Genomic DNA, 25,918 nt, shown 5'->3' on the forward strand with positions numbered 1-25,918 from the left:
ACCACCAGCTCAGCTCCAAAACACCACCCTGGACTTTCAGAGAGTAAATTAAATCAGAGGAGAAGGAAATTCAAAGCCCTTTGCTGCCTTTGAGGCCTGTGCTGCTGGGGGATGCCCCATGAGTGTGGAGGGGGCTGCTTGCCCCTCTCACAGCCCCGTGGGGGTTGTGGGGTGCTGGAGCCATCATGGCACAGCCACAGGAAGGGGGTGGGAGGGCACTGCCAAGCCCCCTCTCTCCTTCGGTCCTACCAGTTCCCAGCCCTACAACGGGCAGGCTATGTGCTTCAGAAACAACCATCTTTTTCCCTAAGTTCTCCCTGATAAAACACATCAAAGCATAGCTCCAGGGTGCAATTAAGACAAAAACCAACAGTAATAAGAGCCTGGTACCATTTGGGATGGAGGAAGAGAGAAAGACTCATGTAGCCATGAGGTCTGAGACTAAGGAGAGCAGGGCTGCAGTCTGGCAGGCAGAAGCAGAGCCCCCAGCCTCCTCTTCCTCCTCTCCTAGGGCTTTAATTTGGCCACCATCCCAGCTCCTGGCACAGCTGCTGCTGGGAACCCTTCCTGCGAATGAGGAAAGTTCTCAAGCCAAGCTCTGCCGTTGCACTGTCCCATGCCAGAGCAGGCAGTGCCCTTCCCGGGGCTGCCAGTGACACTGGGGCACCCCGGGCAGCACCATCCCAGAGAGCTGGAAGGCAGCAGGGCACTGAGCTCCATGGCCAGCAGCTGTCAGGCTCCTCAGCATGATTAGCAGGCCTTAATGAAGAGCTAAGCCAGTCCTGGACCTCAGGAAAGCAGCTCACGCTTAACATCTCAGCCAAAAAGCTTTGCACTGATCTGCAGAGAGAAAGACAGACTGCCAGGGGCCAGAGGAAGAGAGAGGAACTCTGGCAGCTCCCAGCATCCCTGGAGCTCAGAGTGTGGCTGATCAGGGCACAGCAATGAAGCCACTGCAGCTACACCACAAACATCACCGGGCAGCCAGGCACGGGCGAGGATGGAGGGTCCCCCACAGCCACTGCCACTACAAGCACACCATGCTTGACTTGCCTGGGCATGTCACCAGCTCCTTTGGTGACAGAAGGCCAGAAGGCAGAGGGCAAACGTGAATGCCCCCTCTCCTACATTAGGAACCCTGTCCAAAGATGCACAAAGTCCCAGTTGATCTGGGTACTGCAGTTTGTACACACACATACACATGCTCTCCACTGAGTTCCTGGCTCCACACACAACTTCCAGTGCACTCACACTCCCTGCCAGCTGCTGGAAAAGACACACCAAGGCCTGGTGCAGCTGCTGTGCTGGAGCCAGGCCCTCCCACTGTACTGACCTGTGCTGGAGAGGGGCCACCACAGACAGCAGCAAACCCCCCCAGCCTCACAGATGGCTCCTGCCCTTCCTGCTCCCGGAGCATCAGCACCTTATCCAGCTCTGTTCCCCTTCCCATGTCATGTCAGGTCAAGCAGCTGAATGCAAGAGCACACAAAATTTGTTGCTGGATCAGGCAAGCTTTGGGGAGCCTGTTGCCAGCTGCAGCAGGCTCTGCCCTCCTTGCAGGCTTGGGAGGAGGAAGAGCAAGGAGGGGGAGAAGCAGCCTCAGGTCTGCTCAGACTCAGGGCACACAAACCAGCATCTCCCCACGCAGCGGGAGGAAGAAGCAATTTATTGTGACAAATGGTGAAAGCCTGCAGCGGGGTTGGCCCTTCCTGTCAAAGCTGGTGAACCACACCAGGAGAGGAGAGGGCCTGGTAGTCAAGTGGGATATGCATCATTCCTGGGGGGAAAACCATCAGCAACTCAGGAGAACCAGGCTGCAAGAGATCCCTGCCTGCCCACCTGGGATGCTGGCAAGCACCGTGTGAGCCAGCCACCACTGCTCATTCCCCCCTCTTGGGGCTGCTAACTGCCACCTCTCAGTGTCCCCTGCTCCAGAGGGGTCATGGCTTGGCCCTTCAGCCTCCAAAAGGGGTTGAAGGTTTGGGCAGAAGTGTATGGGATGGGACACAGGGTTAGGGCAATGTAGCACAAGTGGGATGTTCATATCTGCGCATCGAGCTCATAAGCGAATTTCTTGTTGAGTGTGGAGAGTTCACTGTACAGAAGGACAGGAAATAAAATTCTTAACTTTTAAGGAACCTGACACAAGGAGAATCTGGGATGCCAGCTGTGTGAATTAGCCAGGAGAGAACAGGGAGAAGCTCCTCCTGAAGCAAAGGAATTCCAGTGTCCATTTGGTCTCCAGTGAATACAGAGAGATGGCTGTGTCCTCCTCAGCTTGCAACACCTGTCTGGCTGCCACATTTCCTTTTTCCACAAAGTATCTGGTGGGGTTCCAGACAGAACTGGGACTGATTTTCCCACTGCAACCTAAAAACACCATCAGCACCCAAAAAGAATATGGCTTCACACCTGTACAGAGTTCTCTGTGCCTGCAGCAAACAGTGGTGTTTTGGAGAGCCTTGGATTCTTCTTCCATGGGGACTAGAGAGCAACCAAAGCACTGGCAGACCACTAAGTCTAAGACAAATTCAGAAATGAAATGTGAATCTCTCAAGCCTTGGCAAAGCACCTTCACCATCCTCTGAATTCCTCTCACTGAACAGCAGAATGATTTCCCAACCTTTGGGTCAATCCAGAGCTGCTTCCTGAGCTGCAACAGCCACGTGTGGGAGCACACACTTCCCTGCATCCCAGAATAGAAAGCAGCTGGAGTCGCATCTGAACACTGCAATGGGAAGATGAAAGACTTCCAGACACTCCTCTTTTTCCACTGAGCCCTTTATAGGCTCCTCTCCCCATTCTCACTTCACATACAGCTCCTTCAGCTGCTGATTTTCCACAGGTGCTGAACTTCCAGATGCTCCTGCAGGCTTTTCCATTTTAAAATTTATTCTATTTAAATAACAGTGCATATGGGTTATTACAGCTAGTAAAGGGTGTGTGTATGTGTGTGGGAGAACCTGATCCTGAGATCCAGAAGGCTCCCAGGACCTCTGAGCACCCAGGCACCAGTGCCTGGCTCCAGAGGAGCAGAGCCAGCTCTGCCTGCAAACATCACCCCAGGGCTGTGAAGGAGTTGCCAGCTCACCTACATCACACCAGATCCTTCAGTGCTAGTGAGGAGGTTTATACCAGCCCAGGAGACACCAAGACTGCTGTGCCCGTTCTAGGACAGCTGCCACCCCCTGAACAGGATGAAGGCCAGATCTTCAGGACAAGACCAGTGCCAGGATCTAACGAGGAGCTTACAGAGGGCTTCCATCACCCCAGTACCACTACCACTGTGCTTGAGCTGGGTGAGCACAGCTCTGTAAAGATCTCACAGCACAGGAGCCCAGCTTCTCTTGGGAGAGAAAAGGATCCCAAGGCAAACCTACTGATGTGTCCCTCACCCCAGCAGCCAGGGTACCACAGGAGAAGCTCACAGACTGGGGCACGGAGATCCTTGGAATAAGTTTGAATCAGCTCTCTCCAGGTTCTACTTGAAATGGGCTCAAGAGCAGCACAGGCTCTTCGAAGGAAGCACAGAGATGTAGGATGGAGGATGCAGGCAGGGAAGCCGTTCAGCTGAGAATGTGGGAAGGAAGGGAAGTACTGATGGGGCTGATAGCCACAGTTGTTTCACAATACAGCCTTACCTGCTCTCAGCAGGGTGGGGAAGAGGCAAGGAAAGGAGCAAGAAGCTGAACTCATTAAGCTTCTCTCTCATCTGAGGAGCTGGGACAGCTTCGGCAAGGAGGGTGGACTCATGGGACCAAAGGACACTTGTTTCCATCCACTTAACTCCCCACACCTGAAGTATGTTTGAACAGTCACTTCAAAAGCAACCCCGGAGGAAAGCAGGCTGGATGAAGAGGAACCTCTACTTGTTGTTTTCATTTCTCTGTCTTTAAGCCAATTAAGGAATTTCTTTTTAAGTGAGGGTCTGTGGTCTGCCTCAAAGAGCCTGCACTCCCCAGAGAACAGAGAACGGTGAGGTGGCCATCTGGAGCCAGCACTGCAGGGATTTGTGCTTCTCTACAAAAAAAGAAACTCTGCTCCAAAGCCCCAGAACCTCTCTGTTTTCTAACACACTTCTGCAGCAGGTGCCTCTCCCCTTTGCACCTCGGTTTTCTCAGTGGTCCATCACACAAAAAGCAAGTGGTGTTGACTTCAGGCAGAGTTCTCCTTGTGTCTTTCAACACTTGCCCAGTGTTTGAAGAATCCAGCATGGAAAATGCCTTTAAAAGCTTCACACCCAGCCAAGAAGAGGCCAAGACAAAGGCATGGTCTGAACTTTATCCTGGTCTCTTATTCACAGAACCACAGAATGGGTTGGAAGGGACCTCAAAGTCCATCTCATTCCATGGGACACCTTCCACCATCCCAGGCTGCTCCAAGCCTCATCCAGCCTGGCCTTGGACACTGCCAGGGATCCAGGGGCAGCCACAGCTGCTCTGGGCAACCTGTGCCAGGGCCTGTCCACCCTCACAGGGAAGAGTTCCTTTCTAACATCAGGGTGGTCAAGCTCTAACGTGCTGGAAGGGAGCTACAAACACAAGCAGAACATCCAAGGACACAGAACCGAGCTGGAAAATGTTTGCTGGGACAAACAGCTCCTGGTGTGGGACTGTGCAGACAGATCCCTTGCATGGACTAAATGGCAAAAGTTATGCCTTTCACACACCACTCAGAGCTATTTTCCATCATTTCTCCTACCACAGCCCATGGAGGATACACACATTCTGCATCAGGTAACAAAAGCACCTGTGTGTGCAGGGTAGTTTGGAGGGACAGGTCCATTTGCTCAGATGAAGACCACCTTGTACTGTCTTCATGAACAGGGAACAACTTTAGGATCACACACCTGAACAACAGCATTTGGAACTTATGCTGGTATTCCTTCTATTCCATGTTTGAGGCTGCGTTTGACAACACTTCCCAACACACCTGATGTTTGAACTGAAGGCTGGGGTGGGAGAAGAATTTTCCTGTTTCCCAGGACTAGAGAGATGGGGGACTAAGGCTATGGGCCCATAGCTGGAAAGAGCCAGGAAAACCTGATGGGACTGCAAAGTCAGGACTCACCTACCTCCCCTTACTCCCACTGCAACTTCCTCACATGGGGAGGCTGCAAGAGGAGATTTACTGGTGGCTGCCAAGCCAAATTGCTGCTCAGCTAAAGATTTATGCTGCAATTTGTAGTGCTGTTAAAATAGAATTGGAAGAGTGGTGGGGGAAGAGAAAGAGGGAATGAAAAGAGAGGGGAGGGGAAATTGGTCAGGAGCAATACCACAGCTCCAAAGCTGTTTGCTCCACCTCTCACATCTCCATTGAAGCAATCACTTTGCATTTCCAGCTGCTGTGCTCCAGCCTTCAGATCCTGCAATGCCAATGCCTGGGTTGGCTTCGCAGCGGGGCACACGCAGGGCTCAGTTAATAGAAATCCATGCATCTCCACAGCACCTGAACTGTCAGGCTCAATAAATACACCTGGCAGAGAATGGTACAAAAGGGACAAGGCATCTGCAGGCTGATGGCTGCTCACATGACTTCCACACTGCAGCCACCAAGGACAGGAGAAGGGACACCCCCACCCCAAATGTCACCCACTGCCTTCTCATTCTGGCGCTGGTTAAACACCATTCCTACCTGCTGAGGTCAGAGGTGAGCTAAATTATCCCCTGCACCTCCAGGAATTTGCCAGCTCTGCACACTAGATCTGGAGGAAAAGGCTGTCAAGTCATGGATTGCTATTCCTGCATGTGCAAAGAGCCAGGGGGCACCAAGGCCCCCATTGCCCCCTTTCCTGAGAAGCCAAGGAAAGGTCAGAGTGCCCTGCAGCTTCCAGGGAATCCTGACTCTGTTCTGCACAACTGGGTGACACACAATCTTCAAAAAATCAAAAGCAAAACCTCTTTAGTGAACTTCAACAGAACAGCTTTCCTGTGACATCATCCCTTCATCCCCATGCTCTGAGCCAGCCCTCTGTCCTTTACTGCCAAAACCACGGAGGAATTTCAGAATTACAGCCAAGGAGACTTTGGCCTTTCAGCCCCAGGCATGACCCATTCCATTTCTGGAATGACCCATTCCTCATTCCAGAAATCACCCTAGGGCTGGGGGTTTCAGTTTACTGAGAGGTCGAACTATGGATCCAAACTGACCCCCTCAGGCACTGGGGAGCTCTCAAGCCTTGCCACTGAAACATCTCCTTGAGATGCCCCAGCCAGCAATGGAGTGCAGCTCCCTCTGGCAAGGGAGATGGAGAGGATGGGAACCTGTGCACAGGCTGAGTCCCACCAACAGCAATGGATCTGTTTGTGTGTGTGCTCCTCACCTATAAAGGCCACTCCTCTTTCTCATGTGCCTGAACTTTAGAGGGGACAATTAGCCACAGTTCCCTAGAAGCTCAATGGGATAAAACACACTGACCTTCCTGTGGTTTGGCTGGGAATGCTTCATCCTGCACAGCCTACTTGGCATTTTCATTTCCTGGCACTGGTGGCTTCTAGGACAGTCCTGGGCAACATTCAGTGCCAGTGTGCAGGTGAAATAGCTCTGGGTGTGCAGAGTGGACCCTGGCCTGTATCCTCTGGCACAGCATCCTGTGTGGACAGTGACAGGAGCTCCCTCAGCACAAAACCCTTCCATGCACCTCCTGCCCATCAGCACCAAGGCAGCGGTGCCTCGAGGCTATCCCAGGCAGTTGCCAGCCACAGATCACCCTGCAGGATCCCAGCAGCAAACACCAGGCTCCAGGGGGACACAGGGGCACTCCAGAAGCCCACCACAGTCCCAATGCCCCATCAAACACAGGTTCAACACAGGAATCCACACTTGGCCTCAGACTGAGTTTGGCATCACTGTGCCCTTTCAAAATAGGGAAATTGGTTTCTTCAGCCTCTTGGAGACAGAGGGAGGATTTGGTGGGTTTTACAGAAGGGCCAGGAATGGAGCAGAACAATGCTGTGCTGGGGCAGACTGAGCCACACAACCACCCAGCACCCCAACCTGCTCCTCCTGCTCACACCCCAGGCTCTAGAGCTATTGCCACCTTAACTGAGCCAGCAACTGAGCCTGGCAGACTCCAGGAGCAGGCAGACAGGCTGGAATTACCAGGGAAGCCCCTCCAAGTTATACTGTGCCCTGGAGGCCTCCAGGCTGGGTAATTCAGACTGTAGCACTGTTTACTGCCTTGTAAAGATGACACACACTTAACTTAGTATTGTGACAGCTGGAATCAAGAGGATGCTCCTGGCTGGAGCATGTGCCATTAACCCTCCCAAGTCCATGTGCCAGAGGGAAGCATCCTGCCAGCACAGCAACCCCAGAAGGGCCAGGCTGGGGCTGCTCCAACAGCTCAGTGTCCCTTCCCTGCAGCACAACACTGAGTTTTCCACCAAGGAGAGCAGCTCCTGCTGTTGTTTAAAGCTCCTGAACCTCATCAAGTCACACACAGGCTCACAGGCAGCCCCGGGTAAGCTCAGCACCTGTACTCCTCAGGGACACCCTGAAGGCCATCACTGCTGACCTGCATGGGACAGCGGAGGAAGGAGCACACGTGCCCTGGAGACTGAAATGCTGCAGCAGACACAGGGCCCTGCCAGCTGCTCTGCCCTCCCCAGCACACTGCCACCAAGAGCAGCTCCTGAGCAAGCAGGGCTGCAGTGCCCACAGCAGTGTGCCCAGAAGACACATTTACTGCAGGAGACATAACCCAGGGACAACAGGTCCCAGGGTGAAGCCCTGCTGGAGATTCACTAGGCTGTGTGTCAAGTGCTCAGTGCCAGTCCCTGCACGTGCCACAGGAGCTGCTGGGCAAGACAGCAGCAATGGCACTGGTCACTCCATTCTTGCCATCGGCTGCAGCCTGAAGCTCCTGCAGAACAACAGTCTTTCCATATTCCAGAAGCACCAAATGTTTCCATGTTTGACCCTCCCCACAGACACACACAGCAGCTGTAGGCAAGGCAACAGGAGAGCAGGAGAAGCCTCAGCTCCTGGGCAGGGAAGGTACAGCTGGTGGCATGGGTCTGACAGAATGTCCCAGTGCTACAAGGGGCACGTGCCAGCCAGCACCAGGGCTCTGAATGAAAGGTGTCCTCTCCTTGGCGTTCCAAGGAAGCAGGGGAAAAAATACACGTATATAAACACACACACACACACACATCTGTCCATCTACCTACCTATAGCTTCACTTTTCCAAGGCAGGGAGATTCAAATCAGATTTTAAGGAAGACAAAAGATCCTGCTTGTGTCTGCCTTCTCCCCACCCCACAGCTGGGGAATGCTGCTGAAGACCAAGGAGTGCAGACACTGTCCTCTCCCACAAAAGCTGGCAAGATCCAGCCTCCCCAAATCCCCTTTTGCTGTAGCCAACCTGCCACACTCCAAATGCCAGAGCCCAACTCTGTGTAACCGCAAGCCCCAGTGTGTGATGCACAGGGAGCACTGGGAGCAGCAGGGCTGGAACCTGAGCGTCTGCAGCCCCAGCTGAGCTCTGCACAGCTCTGGGCAAGGGCAGGCAAGGCCCCCCCAGCCCCCTGCAAGCTGCTGACTTGGCAGCCTGCAAGCACCTGCAGCCCAAACTCTCCTCACCCCCCACACGGCAGCCCCAGCTCTCCTGCTGCCATCCAGAAGGGCTCCAGGCTGCCTTCACACTCCACTTCCAGCTTCCTTCTGGTGTTGATGTCCTGCTGCAGCCTCAGAAATGCCATCTGTAAGGCAGCAGCAGCTTCCTTCTCTTCGGATCAGTTCCTCTCAGCTCCTCAGGGTGACCTGGAGCACCTGCCCCTCGCAGGGACTCAGTGATGCCCGGGGCTGCTGTGAGCTGCACGGGCTGGCAAAGGGTGCTGCCTGAGATCCTGGTGCCTTGCCAGGCAGAGTGGGAATGCTGGCAGGGTGAGAAGCACGGGAAGGTGCCCAAGTCAAAGAAGAGCCCAGGGCAGTTTGTTTGAAGAGAGTGGCTGAAAAGTCACAGGCACCCGGGTGGGGTGTGGGTCCACAGGCAGGAACAGAGAGAGGCAGCACAGCTTGGCAAATGCAAACAGCACCCAAGCACGGCTCCCCTTTCCTCTGTGTGCCCTTCTGTTGGCAGCAGCCCCGTGCTGAGGGTTGTTCCATCCCAGAGAACAAAGGCCTGCAGAGGGTTCATTCAGCACAGCCTCCCCTGCACGCTCAGCACCAGGCTGAGCTGGGATCAAGGGGCCTTTCAGAGACACAGGGCTGGGGATCACAGGGGAAGAGGCTGCAGGGAGGTGGGTGCAGCTCTGAGCACCCCCTGGCTGTTTGTGACTCATGTTAGTCAGATTCCAGGCCAGAGCCACCACTGTCAAACTGGATTAAGTTACTGGTTGGAGAAATCCAGCACGTTCCTTTCACAGCAAGCAGCACCTAGTAACGTGAGAGGGGAGCAATGGGCTCTGGAGTGATCCCAGGGAGTGCTGGGTGCAGACAGGGAAGGGAGCTCCCTGCCCACCCAGAGCAGGAGGATATTCCTGCCTTCACCCCTCCTCTCACAAGCCCACAAAATGAGGTCACTGCAGGCCCATGTCCCTCCAGGACAGATGCTGCACACTGTTAGGAGGATGTGTTTGCAGTTTCCATCCTGATCCAGAGAGAAGGAATAACCCTCCAAACACACACCTTCCTACATTTCCTCCTTCCTTGCAGCAGCTCAGCCAGGTTCCTGAGCTTCCCACTATCAACAAATCCATCCACCAGCTCCTGCCAGAGGACTGAGACCATTTCACAACTCCAGGCTACATATGTGACACCTCTCAGGGGGACAAGTGATTTGCCATGAGACACGAGACCACATTCCTCTCTATGCAGCCAAAGAAGCAACGCAGAAGGGTTACTCTGGGAAAAAAAAAATAAAAATTCTTGCTCTGGCTCCTCTTACTCTTAAAAATTTTTAAAAACCCAAGAAAATCATAAGCTACCAATTCCTCCCCCTCCCCACCCTCAACATCCAAAGCAAAACTCCCCAACACCTGCACTTGGAGAAGGACCTGAATCCATGGTCCTGGAGCAAAAGTGCTCAGCTCCTGCAGACAGGAGCATTCCCAAGCCAGGTAAAGGTGCTGGTTTTTCCCTTCTTCAGGCTGGCACTGTCAAAGGGACATCTCTGCTGCACTCTCCATGCTGTGACAGCAACATCCAGGCAAGAGAGTCAGGCACTTCTGCACAGATTTGGCCAAGCCTGCCATGTAAGATGAGGACGTGCTCCAGCTGCCTCTGCCCTGGATTTGACCTCCTTTGAGGCAGGATGGCTCTTGTGGGACATGGAAATGAGGAAGGTTGGAGGGGGCACACAGGGAGCAAAGGGAAGGTTTTTTTGGGGATCTATTGAGAACTCTGGTCTCCACTGCTCTGCACCACCCTCCAAGTTATTTGTGGCTCCAGAGCTATAAATAGCCCTAATTGAAACAACTAATAGGCTTTGTGACCCTGGAGCAGGCAGTGGAGAGTTGGATGGGCAGGGCTTGGAGCCTCAGGCAGATGAAACAGCATTCCATGCTGCCAACTCCTTGGCACTGCAACACATCCTTGAGCGAGACACCGCTGCAGATACCACAGGCTCTGGTGAGCAAACAGTTACAAGCCAAAGATTCCCATCAAACAAGTATCCACAACAACCTGCAGCATCTTTACTCCAGCAAATCCCAACTGAACTCCACAGCAACTTCCAGAGGGAGCACAACCCACACAGGGATGGATCCACTCACTGCAGCACCTGGGGAACACAGGCTTCACTCCTGTGTGCTGAGCAGGCATGGCCTGAATATGAGAGCTGCTGGTAGTGCCCTCTGGTTTGGATGAGTGGCTCCTTTTTCCCTCCTCTGTGGATACACACTCGGAGCACGTGTTGGTGATCCCCATCTGTTCCACAGCCTCATCTGCTCTTTGCATGGAGGCTTAGGAAGGGAGATGGACCAGCTGGACCCCAGAGATCCCTTCCAACCTTAACCAGTCAGTGATTCTTGAAAGGTGCAAACTAAACTCTCTGAGCACACCCAAATCCATGCAGGCTGCTGCTCAAACCCAGGGATCTGTGCCTGCCCCACCCCAGCTCTGTTGGGGTACCTGTCCTGCTGAGGCTGCCAGACCTCCCAGGGCCAATGCCCAGCCTGAGATCTGATGACAGAAAACAGAAGCAGGTGATCACCAGGTGATTCCCTGCAGTCACCTGATGCTTCACCAGGAGCTTTTTTCCCCAAGAATCTCATTTCTCTGGGCCCTGGTTTCCCCAGCAAGAAACACACAGAATCATTTAGTTGGGAAAAGCCCCCTAAGTACATCGAGCCCAACTGTTCCCCCAGCACTGGCAAGACCCCCAGTGATCCATGTCCCCTAGTGCCACACTCACATGCTTTCTGAACACTTCCAGTGATGGTGACTCCACCACTGCCCTGGGCAGCCTGTTCTAATGCCTGACCACCTTTTCTGTGAAGAACTTTTTCCCCAGCATGCAACCTGAACCTCCCTGGGCACAACTCGAGACTGTTTCCTCTTGTCCTGTCCCTATTCCCTGGGAGCAGAGCCCAACCCTCACGCAGCTGCACCCTCCTGTCAGGGAGTTGTGGAGAGCCAGAAGATCCTCCCTGAGCCTCCTTTTCTCCAGACTAAGCACTGTCCTGCTGTCCTCCAGACACTTCTGCTTATGCTGCACTCAGAGCTGAAGGGCCATAGGAGGCTGAAGGAGCAGCACAGAGCCACATTCCTCCACTCAGCTCTCTGCCACACTTCCATATGCCAGAGCTCAGTTATTAAAATCTCAAAACCAGCCTCAAAACAACTCAGAGCCCACAGAAAAGGCCTCTGTGATACTGCCCAGCAGTTCTGACTTGCTGCTGTTCATGTATTTAAGCAAAGGCTCACAAGCAGGACACTCAGGCTTGCCCAGAGACTTTCCCCAGAAGTAAGAGGTGCTTCTGGGGAGCAGGGGGTGGCACAGCAAGTGCCCTCCCACCACCTACCAAAAACAAAAGCAGGTCCCCTCACTTCCCTCTAAAGCAGGGAGATTTACATCTTTTTAGCATATCATAATAATAAAATACAAGAATAATAAAAGAGTGTGTTCCTCCCTCCACAGTCATCGAGACCCAGAGGTATTTCATTCTGCAAAGGCTTTTACAGAATAATAAAAATCCTTTTCAGAACGCTGCAGGAAAGCCCAGGAAATGAACATCCTCTGGAAGAGGAGGGAGCTCAGAGAGCTTCAGCCAAAGTGAGTAGTGGGCAGAGACACTTAGGTCAGCTGCACAGACCTTGCAACCCTTTCCCCAAAAGCCTCTCCTAAGAACAAAATCCAGAAGTTCTTAGTACTCAACGGGACCCTCTTCATGAATCCTGGGAGTAAGGAAGAGGTGAACAGGAGCATTCCCTTAAATCTCACCAGGAAACAGTGAAGAGCCCAAATTCCCTCCTAACCCCTTGCAATGTGGAAGGATGCACCTTGGAGAGGTGCCACCACCCCTTCCAGCAGCAGCTGGAAACCACTCTGATCCCACAGCTCCCAAACCATTCCACAGGGGCAGCCCCAGCAATGGAGCCATGTCCTGCTGCCAGGACCAAGGCTGTGGCACTGCCCCTTCCTGCTCCCAGCTCCAGGAAGAGTTTGGCATGTTGGGAAGCTTGGCCACAATGAATCCCTGGGCTCAGCTGAACCCTCCCACCCAACAACAGCCCAGCCAAGTACAAGAGCAAGACAGAGCCCAAGGGGATTTGTAGCTGAGCCGGAATTTGCCTGGCTATACACAGCTACCAGGGGTGAATTTAAACCAAACACCTTTGCCCTAAGCAGAGATTTCTGCAATCAGATCCCTCCAACATGCCCCTAATACCGTGTACCTCCAGTCTTTCAATAGCTGTGTCCTCCCGGCACACTGGGAAATGGACAGGCTCCTGTTTAAATGCTGACACACAGAAAGAGACTGTGCAGCCCTGTCCAGAAAAGACCAGAGACTCAAATCTGATTGCCACAAGTCTGCTGCTTCTACCCTTAAGGCCCTTTTTCTACTCCCTTTTGTCTCCCTGACTTCAGCAGACAGGGAATTTCACGCCATCAGCCTCACCCAGGCAACAGGAGACAGTGAAGCCTCCTCCCAGGTTCTAAAATCTTGAAAGCCAAACAGCACTGATTTCTCCCCTAATTCCCATCCCACCATAAGGGATGACTCCCTCAACTCCCCCATCAAGTACAGACCAAAGTCACTCACTAAGTATTTGTGTCCCTGTTTTTCTGCCAAGAAAGGTTTGTGTTCATCCCTGCGACAGCTCAGAGCAGCTTGGCTCTGTGCTGCTCCACAGCAGCCAAAGCATTATCAGCTTTGAAGGTAGCTGCAGGCAGGGACAGAAAATCAGCAGGAAAAGCAAAGTCTATCCCAGAACTCCTGCCCAGCCTCAAATTGACTCCCCAGTACTCCACTTCCTTCCTACACTACACGACTCCGGGGACGAGGACATGCACAGGCAGGATACCTACCCTGACTTGTTCTATTGACTTACTTAATTTTTTAAAAGAATATATTTATCTGTTTCTCTCTGGAAACCAATCACCCGCTGCTCCTGGGCCCTTTGATGCCTGGCAGCCCGGCTGATCTCAGCAGGGCTTTTGAACCCACTTCCATCACCACTGCCTGGAGCGAGCTCTTCCCACGCAACTCTCTGCTCAGTGAATCACAGCCGCTGATCTTCCTGTCTCCAGGAACCACGCCACACTGAGTGGGGATGAGCTCTGCTCTCCCTTTAGCAGAGGAATAAGGAATTATCACAAAAGCCACTCCTGTCCCCACAGGACACCGGCGTTATCTGCGCCAAGACCGGCAGTTCCTGTTCTTGCCCCAACATCCGCTCCACCACCAAGGCTGGTTCTTCAGGAAATTTATTTCCACTTGTCAAGATATCACTTAGTTCCTCAAACTACAGACTTGGAGTCATGAGCAGCCTCTGCTGCCACACACGAGGCTGCAGAGACACTGCCTTTTTTAGTGCCCAGGGCCAGGTGTACACTGGAAATTCCTAAATTTCAGTTCTGGCTGTGCAGAGCCATAGCAGGGAGCTCATCTGTGAGCTGAGACACCTTCCCAGCTCCTCAAGGCAACAGAGGGATAACGAGCAGTCCAGAAGGGATAATCCTGCAGGAAGGACCCAGCTCTGTTGGCAGAATCCCTCTAAACCAGAGGGGACAAACCCACACAGCACAGATCAACGAGCAGAGCTGTGGACCACACAGGTTGGCACACACAGCAACAGAATTTGGGAACTGCACAAAATATCTTTTTTAAAGGTACTCAAGTCTATGCTAGAGAGTAAAGACAACAACTTATTGGTTTCACGCTGTTCCCAGCTCAACAAGAAGACCCAAGAGAGGACCAGAAAGGAGCAAAGCCTGACATTGCTGGGAGGCTCTAGAGTCGTGCACCAGAGCCCAGGAAGCACATCCTGGGCCTTGCAGCAGCAGAAGCCAGGAAAACGAGGACTGCATCACAGATACTGCACCAACATCACAGCAAACACCTCCAGGGGAAAGCCAGGACAGCTCAGGGACACTCAGCAAGCAGCTATTCCTCAATGACCAGCAGCTCCAAACAGACTCAAGCAGGTATGGACACCCATCCAGGCTGGAGTCCACACAAAGCAGGCATTACGCAAAGGCTCAAACGTTATCAGCACAAAACAAGGCAGTCTCTGTAGCCAAGCCCCCAGGCAGATGGATTTTGGATGCTTTTTGATAAATCTCTCAACCTGTCAGAGACTGAATGCAGGACACCAGCCCCCCAGAACAAGAGAAACTCCTCACTGCAAGTGGCTGATGCGGAAGGGGCAGAGGGAACAGCTCAGAGACACATCTGAGATGCTGATTTCATCAAGGTGGGACAGGAATTGGGGGCTGGAAACACTAATCTGTTTTTAAGAGTAATTCTTTTTTGGTGTGTTTCATTCCTGTGGATCTGTTATTCAGAAGCGTTTCACTGCTTTTGCACTAAAACAGCTTCTCTGGCTCTTCTTAAGTTCAGAAACTCTTGCAACTTAGTGCCACCCAACCTGGAGACACAATCCTCCACCCGTGGCACTACAGCGTGGTTGGGAGGCCAGAAAGAAAAGGAGCCACGAGAGCATGGCAAACAAGGACCTGAGATCCCATTCCCAGGCAGCCACCTTGACAATTTAGGTGAGGGAGGAAGAGCTGGGATGAGTCCTGCAGTCCATTCTGCAGGAGACATCAGCCCCCCTGTGTAAAGCCAGGGTTTGGCATCACCCAGATCGGTGAGAATTTGGCTCTGACTTCCCGAGGAACTGAACTGAGCCTCTGAATGCAGGGACCCAACACTCAGTAGGATGCAAAGCAGCTGGTGTCGCAAAGGCAGCAGCCGGCGAGCGGGCGAGCAGGCTCCTTCCCCTCCTCCTTACCTTCGCAGCCGGTGCTGTAAGTGCTGGTGCTGCCGCGTTATAAGGGCACTTTCCCACACGGGGCCACCGGGGCTGCTCCTATACCAGCCCACAGCCGGGTGCCCCGGGTAGGGCGAGCTACTGAAGCCATGGTCCGACTCCGTCTCTGCGGCCAGCGATGAGGCAGAGCTCCCCATGGTTCCCCCCTGCCCAGGCCACGCTGAGATTGAGCCTAGGTTAGGTCCAAGCCAGTGGCATGGGCAGCTCGGGTGGAACGGGCGAGGCGCTGCGGCATGGGCTGCTGCAAAGATCCCAGCACGCTGGACAAAGGAAGGTCGGTTCTGATCAGAGTTGGAAAAAAAAACAACAAACAAACACAGAGAAAGGGGAAAAAAAGGAAAGAAAAAGAGAGAAAGATAAGGTACGATTTCAGCAACAACCCTCCAGTTTTAAAGCCTATCAATGCATGCTCTGATCAGGGTCCCCATCCCAGAGCTCACTGGGAAGGGAAGGGATGTGCCATTGAATCCAGCTTTTGCTGCTGGAGACAGGGAGTGCGGGGGCTCTAGAAAAGGCTCTCCCCAAGTTAAGCACCAGGAGTTGCCAGGCACACGGAAGCACCGACTGATGGAGGGAAGCACAGCAGAACCCAGCACAAAGCCCTTCACACACGGGAAAGAAGCAGAAAATGAGACAAGCCAGGCCCACCTGGAGCCCAAACCAGCAGCCCTTGGGGACCACACACACCAGGTTAGTCTGGGCTCTGACTGGCACACCAGTTTTAGTTACTCAGCTACAAGGACTGGATGGCTTGTGTGCTTACACGTAAAATAAAATATTCCTCTTTTCCTGTTTCCCACTAACACCCCAGTAGGACCGGAACTGGACAGACTGGGGATCTGCATAAGTATTTTCTGTGACTATTTACTTTCCGCCCAAGGCAAGTTTTAGTTGATCCTGAGCACACTCCTACCCACACAAACAGGTCTGGGGCTTTGCTCCTCCTTTTCTCCCTCTCTCTATCCTACTTTTCAGAATTTATTCTTCAAGCATCTCACAATTAAACTGTAGGAACATTTCATGTCCTCTGTATTAAAAGAAGTTTAAACACATGCACGTCTTTCCTTCAAGTGAAAAGGCAGGACAATCTGGATGCATGTCAGGAGCAGTGGATCAAGGTAACATTTAACAGAGCAAAAAAGAAGAAACAAGGAAGATGGAAAAATTAGCACAGCTGAGCTTATTCAATTACCCACCAGGATTTAAGGAGATGAATGAACCACAGAAGGACCTTTGTGAAGAAACTACTTTTGCTGTAGAAAGGCTGAGATGAGGAGTCCTAAAATACAGCTTTTCAATCCCAGGATTGATCTAAGGGATCAAGAAAAGCCTTGATAGATAACAGACTCCCAAAAGGAGCGGCTCAAGGAACAGGTGCAATTTTGTTACAAGCTCAATACCAGAATGTGCCTGCATAAGGTCATTAACTGGAGAATGTTAACTGCTCTGTCATGGTCTCTGTAGCCTGCAAAGCCCAGATGAACCAAACAAATCCGAAAAAAGCCCAAGAACACAGTTTCCCTACCTCCTCCTTGTTTTAATTGGGATGCCTCCCTGCTATGCATCAGCCCCCCCCCCATCCCCACTACCCAACAGCAAGGTTTCACTGATTTCTGCACATCCACCCAAAGTGAATCCCTGGCACATCCCCTCTCATTTCCTGCTATTCAAGCAGTTAGTTTGTAACAAATCTCATTTTCTGGGTAAATGAAAGGCACACGATGTAAGCGGAAGAGCACTTCCAAATACCATCAGCTCAGTCTACCTGGAGACATCAGTCATCCCACACCTGTGGTGTCTCTGGCTCTTCCACCCCATCCCAGGAGCCTAGGTGCTCCAGCAGCAAAGGCACAGGGGATGCAACTCTGACACCTACTAGAAGAACAAACTGTCTCTTACCTCAAAAACTCAGGTTCTATCATGATAAAATAGACAAGTAAAGGCAAGATGGGTAGAACAGCCCCTCAATGCAGGCTGAGCCAAACAGAGGAAGGATGCACAGGCATCAGTAGCCTTTTTCCCCCTTGAGTTGGGTGAAACTGCCACAGCCTGGTTCAAGATCACTTCCTCAAGCTGGTAAAGCAGAACCCTCTGCTTCCTCCTGCTGCCCATGGAAATGCCAGTTTTAGCTCATCCCAAGAGGAGACAGACATGCCTGCTGCCCGCATCGCTGCCGGCTCCCACCGCGGTGCCGCTCTCCTGGCCCGTCTCCTCCACCAGCTCCACGCCAGGAGCTGGAACAGGCAGCTCTGCTCTGCAGGGAGGGGAAAGGCCGGGAGCCCTGCAGCAAACCCCACGGTGGGTGGAGTTGGGAGAGGAAGGGAGCTATAAATAGGTGGAGGATAACCTAGCTAAGTCGGAGTGATCTCCGAGACTGTCTGGTCTAACTGGGCTGCTCGGCTGTGAGTGCTGCGTGAAATCGGATTTCTCCAGGCAAAGCACTAATCCTTCTCCTCAGGGTCATCCTCATGCCAGGTGAGAGCAGCCAATGAATGATATTGAAGGGGGAGCATTGACCAAAGGTGGGGAGAGGGCGAACCAGTCTGAGAACAGGAGTGGCAGTGGTGCTACAGCCCAATGCAAAGCACGTACGTGCTCACCATGCCGAGCCCCAAAACGCCTTTGGCCAACACTAAGCAAATGAGGAGCCTCCAAGAAGTCAAGGAGAGAATGGAAACTGCACCCCAGAAAGGGAAGGGGTCAATTAAAGAAGAAGAAAGCTTCTCTGGAAGCACTCAGCCTTATTTTTGAGGCATTTCTGCCACTGGGCAGGGAGTTGCCCCAGGAGATAACCTGAAGGCACGTGGCTGAACAGGGGATGCTTCAGTCACTAAAAGGGAGCAAACTGCCAAGAGTTCCTCTGTCTTGGCAGGAGGGAGCAGGATTTTTCCTCTAATTAACAAAGCACTGCTTCTACCTATCTAATCTGGAGAGGAAGCAACAATGTGAACAGATTGAAGTGTCTTGAGAAGGGTGGATCTCACTCATGGAAATTAACAGTTAAGCACCTTAGCGAGATGCTGAGTTTGGATTTTGGTTTTCTGCCGCTTGCAGCTGCAATAATTACCAGGTCTGAACTGATGCTGGGTAACTGCTCCCAAAATATCGCTTACAAAATGAAACCAGGTTTGATCTCGCCACCCCCAAGCCACTCACAGCTGCTTACCCTGATCTATGGTACCTGATGCAGACCCTCCCTCAAATTCTCCACTAGACCCTGGGCAGCAGGCATGTACGGAGTGCGCAGGACAGCAAAGCTGTCCCATGGAGCTCCTCCTGCTGCCAGGACAGCAAAGCAGCTGCCTGGATGCTTCCACATAACCTTGTTCCTCCACACCAGTGAGCAGTGCTGACCCTTTGGGCCCCAGCTCTCGTGTCACAGCAGAGCAGGCAGGAAGGGTGGGAATCTACCCAACCCCCTTTCCTTCCCTCCAGTTTCAAAGTAGGTTTTGGCTCTGAAGAGAGAAAAAAAATTTTTAAAAAAAGGAACTAGCCCATGTGTTTCAATGCATCTAGGAAGTTGCAGGATCAACTTTTGCTAGCATCAGCCCCCAAGCTCTTCCCTTTGGCACGCAGCAGGAAGAAGAGACAGAGGTCCCTGGAGCTGCTGCAGCCACTGTGGAAACCAGGGAGCAGACTCACCCCAGCTGGTCCCACATGCAGCAGCCCCTCTTTGTGATGGGATACCCCCACACTCCTTTTCCTAGTAATTTATTGATCCATGTGGCACGAGCCAGCTTTGCTCCTACTTGAATTTTCCAACCTCTCTTGGTTCTCAGCCTTGGAAACTCAGGGACTCTTTGCCACTTCATTAATTCCTCCACTCCCCCAGCCTATAAATCAAATAAATTCTGAGCTACTCCCTTGCTCCAGGGAAGATCCAGGAATGAAAATACCATCAGACATACTGAGCTCCAGACAGCTCTGGTCTGAGGTGAGGGCCAGCAGCTGGCCCAGGAGAAGGCTCACCATGTAGCTGAGGGAAGCACATCCCTCAAAGCTGTGCCCAGGGGAAGCTGCAGGAGACTGTGTTCTAAGATTGAAGCTGAAGTACCAGCCCTTCTCCTCCCTCTGCTGTGTGAGCTTCTCTGCCTGGGGGCTGACGAAGATCCACAGAACGTCCTGAGTTGGAAGGGACCCATAAGGATCCTAAGTTCAACTCCTGGCCCTGCACCAGGACTCCTCAACAATCCCACCCTGTGCCTGAGAGCACTGTCCAAACACTCCTGCTGCTCTGGAAGCCTGGAGGCAATGACCATTCCCAGGGGAGCCAGATGTGCTGGGACCTGGTACCACCATCACCTGCAAAGGAGGAGATCTCTGCCTTCAGTCCCACGTCAGCTGCTGCTGGCAGGGAGAAGCCAGGGCTCCTGAAGAGCTCTCACTGTCCAGTGCCCACACACAGCCCTGGAGAAACAGTCTCCTCCCTGGGGACTGCAGGATGTGACTCACACCCTTGAACACCAAGGAGCTCAGGGACAGCTGGAGGAGCTGGGGCTATGTGGGGGCATTGAGCTGGAGGAGACCACTTCAGACATCCTGGAGGAATGGCCAACCCTTGGCCTCCCACCAATCCTGCCTCCATGCACAGCAGATCTCCCCTGAAGGAGGCACATGCTCAGGGAGGCCAGGACAAGCAGGGAATGGTGTGCAGGGCTGGAAGGTGCACAGCACGAGATGGGGCAGCCTAAGAAGGTTATAAAGTGCCAGAGCAGGTTGGGATAGCTAAGAATGCAGAGGGGAGTGTCTGATTGTATGCTAGCCAAAGAAGGGAAAGAAACTCAAGCATTGGTGTGATCTAGCCAGCCTCCAGCTCCAGACAGGGTGGCAGGACCCGAGGATGTGCAAAACCAGGCACTAGCAGCAAGAAGAGCATGTTTGGAATTCACCAGGCTGAGATGACCCTGAGAAAAGAAGTAACCCCAGGAGAGGAAGGGAAAAATCCTCTTCTTTTTTTTTTTTTTTTTTTCACAAGGCAGCAGGGGAAAAGCAGACAAGCAACAAGACACCCACCTCAGGCAGACACAGCACTGAAACCCAAGCTGCAAACACTGACCCAATGAGAGCTCCACGGTCAAGTGCAGCAGGAGCAAGTGAGCTGGAACACTCTGTGCTGAGCAGGTGTCCTGCACACAGCTGGGGACAAGACAAAGTTTTGCTGTTCTTTCTCCCTGCCCTCATCTGCCAAGCCAGCCCAAGTGCTGCAGTCTTGGCAGGAAATGAAGGTGTCAGCAAGTTCCAATTCCTTGTAAAGCTTCTAACAGGGAGGGGTGGAAGGTACCTCTCCAAGGACAGACTGAGGCAGGGGTACAACTGGAGGGATGGGACAGTGGTTGGCACGTTCAGCTGGGATGGGGGAGGCTTTTCCAGACCTCCTGCTCCACACAGAGCTCCCCAGGGCTCTGTGACTCAGAAAGCTCTGCCTTACCTGCCAGGGCCAAGGAGTCTTCAGGTGTGCAAGGCACGAGGATGACAGGCAGTGTGCAAGCACTGCAGATGGGAGGACATAGAAAAGGGAGAGAAGGGTGAAACTCACCCACCCAAATGTTTGTTCTGGGGCAGAGGGCTGAGGAAAGAGAGTCAGATATTCTGGCCTTGCAGGAAACTGAGGGGACAGGAAGCTTTAAGTGAGCTGTTTTCCAGGTCTTGGTGAGAAATAAGACCTGTACACCACTTGCAGAGATATCCCTAGCTGAAGTGAACTGTCTGGAAGCAGATTTCCAGATGGGCTATTAATGAAGTAACAAGATAATTGAACCTGGAGTCCCACACCAGCACAGGACAGGATCTCACGCTACATGCTACAAAGTCCAGAACAGCAGCACATGTGTCTGGCCACAGACACCAACGTGCAAAGGTAAGCTTGAGGGTCTTTACCTTCTTTCAGCTGCTTTGAAACTGGTTCTGGCCCAATTTCAGCCCAGAAGAAACTCATACAGAGCAGCTGAATTGGGCTAAGCTGCATTTAATGCCCAGCACTGACTCTCTGTAAGTATGCAGGCAGAGGAAGAGGTGTCTGAAGTGTGAAGTGAAAGATTGATAGGAAAAGCAGATCCAGCAGATCCAGTATTGCAGAGCCAGCTTGGCCACACAGCAACTACCATCCAAGGCTGAACAAAGTTTCCTCTTCTCCCTTGCACTGGACACTGTAAACCAGTGACAGATAATCCAGGGACCTACTGGAAATCTATCCCAGTCACTTTGAGAGAGGGGATTACACAGATCTGAAAGGGCAATCAGCATCTTAATCACAAGAAGAAGAGGAGAAGCAGGAAGGATTTTTCAAAATAAGGGTTAACTTCGAACCTCATCTCCACTGACAGCTGCAAAGCAGTTTCTGAACAAGCATGAAAATGGCAACAAGGGCACTGCTGCAAAGGGTCTGAGTGCACACACTTTTAAGAAAACCCACACAACGAAATCCCTCCAAGCCCAGTGCTCTATTAAGTCAATTAACGCTGCTCCATTGAAGTGCAGCGAGCCGCGTGGATCCCGCAATTCGCGGCCAATTGTGGGGGACTCCGGAGCGTGGGTGGGCTGGCAGGGCCCTCCCTGCACCAGCAGCGAGGAAATGCCACAGAGGAGCCACGGGGAAGGAACAAAACAACACAAGCCGCAGCATCCAATCCCGGGAAGCTTTACCAGCAGATCTCATTTCCAGATCTTTTCCTCCCCGTGTTTATAATGCTTGCAGCAGAGTTCTGCCATCCTACTCAGCTCACAGGCTGCCCCAGCTACAAAAGATGTCAGGTTGAAAAATCACCTCGACAGACTGCCTGCTGAGACCAGTTGCATTATAAAAACAGGAAGCTCTTGCCTGCCTGCTCCCAATATGCTACGGATTGAATGGGAAGGAGCACACGCAGGGATGCTTTGCAAGAAGAGCACACACATGGGACTCTTGCCAGGAAAAATGCATCTTGAGTAACACATGTGCTCTTAGTTTCCTCTTTTTTCAGAAAGGTTTAACTACACTCTGAGCTACCCAGCAGCAATAAACCACTTTTTTCCCCTCTTTCTCACTTATAGCAGAGTGTTGCTTGGTAAACAGCAGATCTTCCTGTCTCAGGCTGTGCCAGCCTGTGCTGAACAGAACTGTTGTTATTGCACATTCACAGCTAGAGATAAACATGAATAAGAGCCACGAGTAAGAGCCAGGCACTGGTTCTTCAATACACTGCTTTATCAGGTTCACCTCGATTCAAATGTTTCTGACGTCTGTCCCACCTGAAGGGGCAAGGTGGCACAAGTAGCAAGGACAAACATTAAAGAAGAAAACCGAAATGACAGCAGCACATAAAGTGCTCTTCTGTACTCGCTAACATTCACAAACGGTGGAGCTCGCAGCTCCACCTGCACTTGAAACAATCAAAAGCACAACGAGGAAACAAATGGGCCCAGCCAGCCCAAGCTGCCCAAATGGGAAAACAAAACAGCCCTCAGCACATTTCTCAGGACAAACCTCCATCCAGAACCACAACTGCTGCAGGACATAAAGGTTACAGAGAACCAGGGAAGGAAAAAAATGTGCAAGTCATCATCTCATCTGCAAGCTAACACTCTGCAATGACACAGGCACAACAAACCAACCCAGGAAAAGTGGACACTGGAAGTTGAGGAGGGTTTCTAACCTTTCCAAGGGCAGACCTCTGGACCAGCTGCTCCAGAAGCACTGGGGAAAAAAGCACAGCATGAATTCCAACAATTAGCTCCTGGACAAGTTCATGATCTGCCTGAGATGACTGTCCATCTTCAGCAGCATGGAACTGGACTTGATGACCCATGAAGTTCCTTCCTTCCAATCACTCAGCAACCCAAATTCATAGAGGCCCAGACACAGCACAAACGTGAGGTCATTCCCAAAAGGACAGCACAGATTGTATCTTCAGGTCATGCTAAGTTGACAGAGAAGCAGATGAAGGGCTGGCCACCGCAGAAGGGAGGGAATGAGAATTGCAGCAAGAAACATTCTCACAACCAGTGAAAACTCAGGGCACAGACTTGGAAAGCAAAGCCTGAGAGGCAGGAGGTGATGTCCCCTGAGCACACTGTCCCCAGACACTCCAGTCACAGCTTTAATTCTAACACAGATTAGACAGACAGTAAATATATCATTTGCCCAGGACACATCCAGTTGCATCCCTTCCTAGAGATAGCTCCTGTCCCCACTGCAGTGCCCTGCCCAAGCCACACAGGCAGCAGCACATGGCTGTCTCCTTCTGCCATTTTAATGCAATTTGGCCTTCCCTGGCTTTCATCAGGCACCACGGCCCAATTTCCAACCAACTGGCCTAGATTTAAGCCAACACATCTCTAGCTGCGCCTCAGGCAAGCGCAGAGGTGGAAGAAGCCTGTCAGACAATGGTGCCATTTGGCATTTCCATCACAAACAACCAAGAGATAAAAGCACAATAATTGCTGAGAGCTGCACAAGAGGCCCCTGCATTCCCCAGGAGCACAGGGAACTGGGAGAGAACCGGGAGGTGGGACAGACTCAGGGGGCCGAGAGGAACTTGGGCTGGAGAGAACCTTAGAGCCCATCTCCTACCACCCCCTGCCACCTCCCACTATCCCAGGCTGCTCCAAGTTCCATCCAACCCAGCTTTGAACTCTTCCAGGAATGGAGCAGCCACAGCTTCTCTGAGCAACAGGGAAGCACAGCTCAGCACAATCATTTAATGAGAAAGCACCACGTTACTGCTCACCACCTCTCCACCTCCAGATGACACCTGAGAAACACATCAATCCTTCTGCACACTGATGTGGCAGCCATGCCATTGCTTCTGTTAGGAGATCTGTATTGAAATTACAGGTGTGGAATAACACCTGGTACAAGGAAGTGATACAAACAAAACAGTGCCTGAGACCACCACAACCCTGCCCTCTCCTCACCAGAGTAGTTTTACTGGCTCAGTGTCTCCATCACAAGTGGCTCCTCTTCAGCTACACCAGTACAGCTGGAATTGTAGGATGTGTTCAATTACACACACCTTAAGCAATATTTTCTGGGAACAGTCATTTGTACAAACACAATGGTCACATGAGGAAAAGGCTATACTCTGAGAGGGCTGAAACACAATGCAGATGCTTTGAGTAATGGTGGAGCAAAGCCAGCCAGCCACACGAGGTACCTCCAGCACGAGGAGGGAGCTGAGCTTTAACCAAGGGCTGCTGGCTGCATCCTGAACCAAAAGGGCAGATGGAGAGGAGATGATGTTACTGCAGCCACTCCCACATGCTTTGCAAGACACATCCACAGGCCTGAGCCTTGTGTGGCGCTGCAGACCCCCAGGCTCCCCTCCAGCAGGCTCTGCTTGCTAAGACATGGCAAGGTCAGGCAACAGGAACAAGGGCAGGAGCTTTTGGAAGACACTCCAATGCTGTATCAAAACAGATCCAAGAGCAGGAATGCCACCTCATCCCTCTCAGCCATGAGAAGAAGCTGTGGTGGAGATCTGACCAGCACCTGCATGGTGACAGTCGCTACTCAAACACCAGAGTGCTCATGGCCTGGATTCACTGACCAAAGCTATGAGAGGTTCCTGCAGACCTTCTGCTGTGGCTGGGCATCAACAACACATAAAGATTCCAGCTAGTCCATGAACAACCAGCCAGGCCAGATTGGCCACCACACAGCAAGCACCAGCATCCATCTGATTAATCCAAAGCCCCAACCTGGATGAGGCCACATCAGCCTGGGTCATTTCAATCCAAGGACAACACCATCACACGCTGCAAATGTATCCTGATGGTCCAAGCTCAGACTGGCTTCCCAGCACCTCATCCTGCCTCCACAGCCCGGGCTCTTAGTGCCCAGGCTGAGAGCAGCCCAGCCACACAAGGCACAGCACAGTCACCTCTCTGTTCCAGTGGGCTGGGAACTGCCACAGCTCTGTGGTTAGTGCAGGCACAGCTAAGCAGTTTCTTCATTTATTGCCCTGCCCTTGCACTGCCTCAAGCACACCCTGGGACAGCCATGTGAGATTAAGATAGCAAGGTGCTGGAAGACCCCACAGTTTCTTTTCCACTTTCACAGTTCCTTCTTCACCATGAGGAAACCAGAGGACATTGGTATCCCCACCCATTTAAGCACACAGCCTTCACACAGACAGCACAGAAACACTCAAAGGATGAATTCAAACAAGGAAGAAAGACAAGAACGAGAGGCATGAGAGACACGAAGCAGGGTAACTGTGCTCACAAACAAGAGGAGAGAAGGTCTCCTTCCTTCAAGCCCCGCCTAGCCCAGCCCAGTGCCAGCTGAGTCAGAAATGCCTCTCACCCAACACGATTCCTGCTTGGCAGGTCCAGTGCCAGTCACGGTAGGGTCAGCCTGGTATCCCTGGTCCCGAGCAGCCGCTGCTGGCACCCGCTGAGTGGCCGGGCTGGATGAGCATGCTAGAAGGTCCCTGCACCAAGCACTGGGAGCACACCAAGCCTGGAAGGAGCAGCTGCTGTCCCAAGCTGCTGGACAGAG

At 52.3% G+C, this 25,918-nt stretch overlaps 1 protein-coding gene across 4 annotated transcripts in view; it reads right to left on the minus strand.

Annotated features, from left to right (window-relative positions):
* CAPN15 (calpain 15) overlaps nt 1–25,918 on the minus strand; it is a 50,678-nt gene that overhangs the window by 24,311 nt on the left and 449 nt on the right. For 2 of the 4 annotated variants that reach the window (XM_041408039.1, XM_041408055.1), the window contains exons 2-3: nt 25,724–25,905; nt 15,403–15,722 (exon numbers count right to left, since the gene is read on the minus strand). In XM_041408039.1, the coding sequence (XP_041263973.1) occupies nt 15,403–15,578 (176 nt within the window). In that variant the 5' untranslated portion in view covers nt 15,579–15,722; nt 25,724–25,905. Of the gene's footprint in view, nt 1–15,402; nt 15,723–25,723; nt 25,909–25,918 lie in introns of all 4 variants that reach the window. The other 2 variants (XM_041408048.1, XM_041408065.1) reach the window with 2 other exon arrangements.

Source organism: Onychostruthus taczanowskii, unplaced genomic scaffold (genome assembly GCF_017590055.1).
Source record: "Onychostruthus taczanowskii isolate IOZ18803 unplaced genomic scaffold, ASM1759005v1 scaffold10, whole genome shotgun sequence".
In the NCBI taxonomy this organism is placed as follows: Eukaryota; Metazoa; Chordata; class Aves; order Passeriformes; family Passeridae; genus Onychostruthus; species Onychostruthus taczanowskii.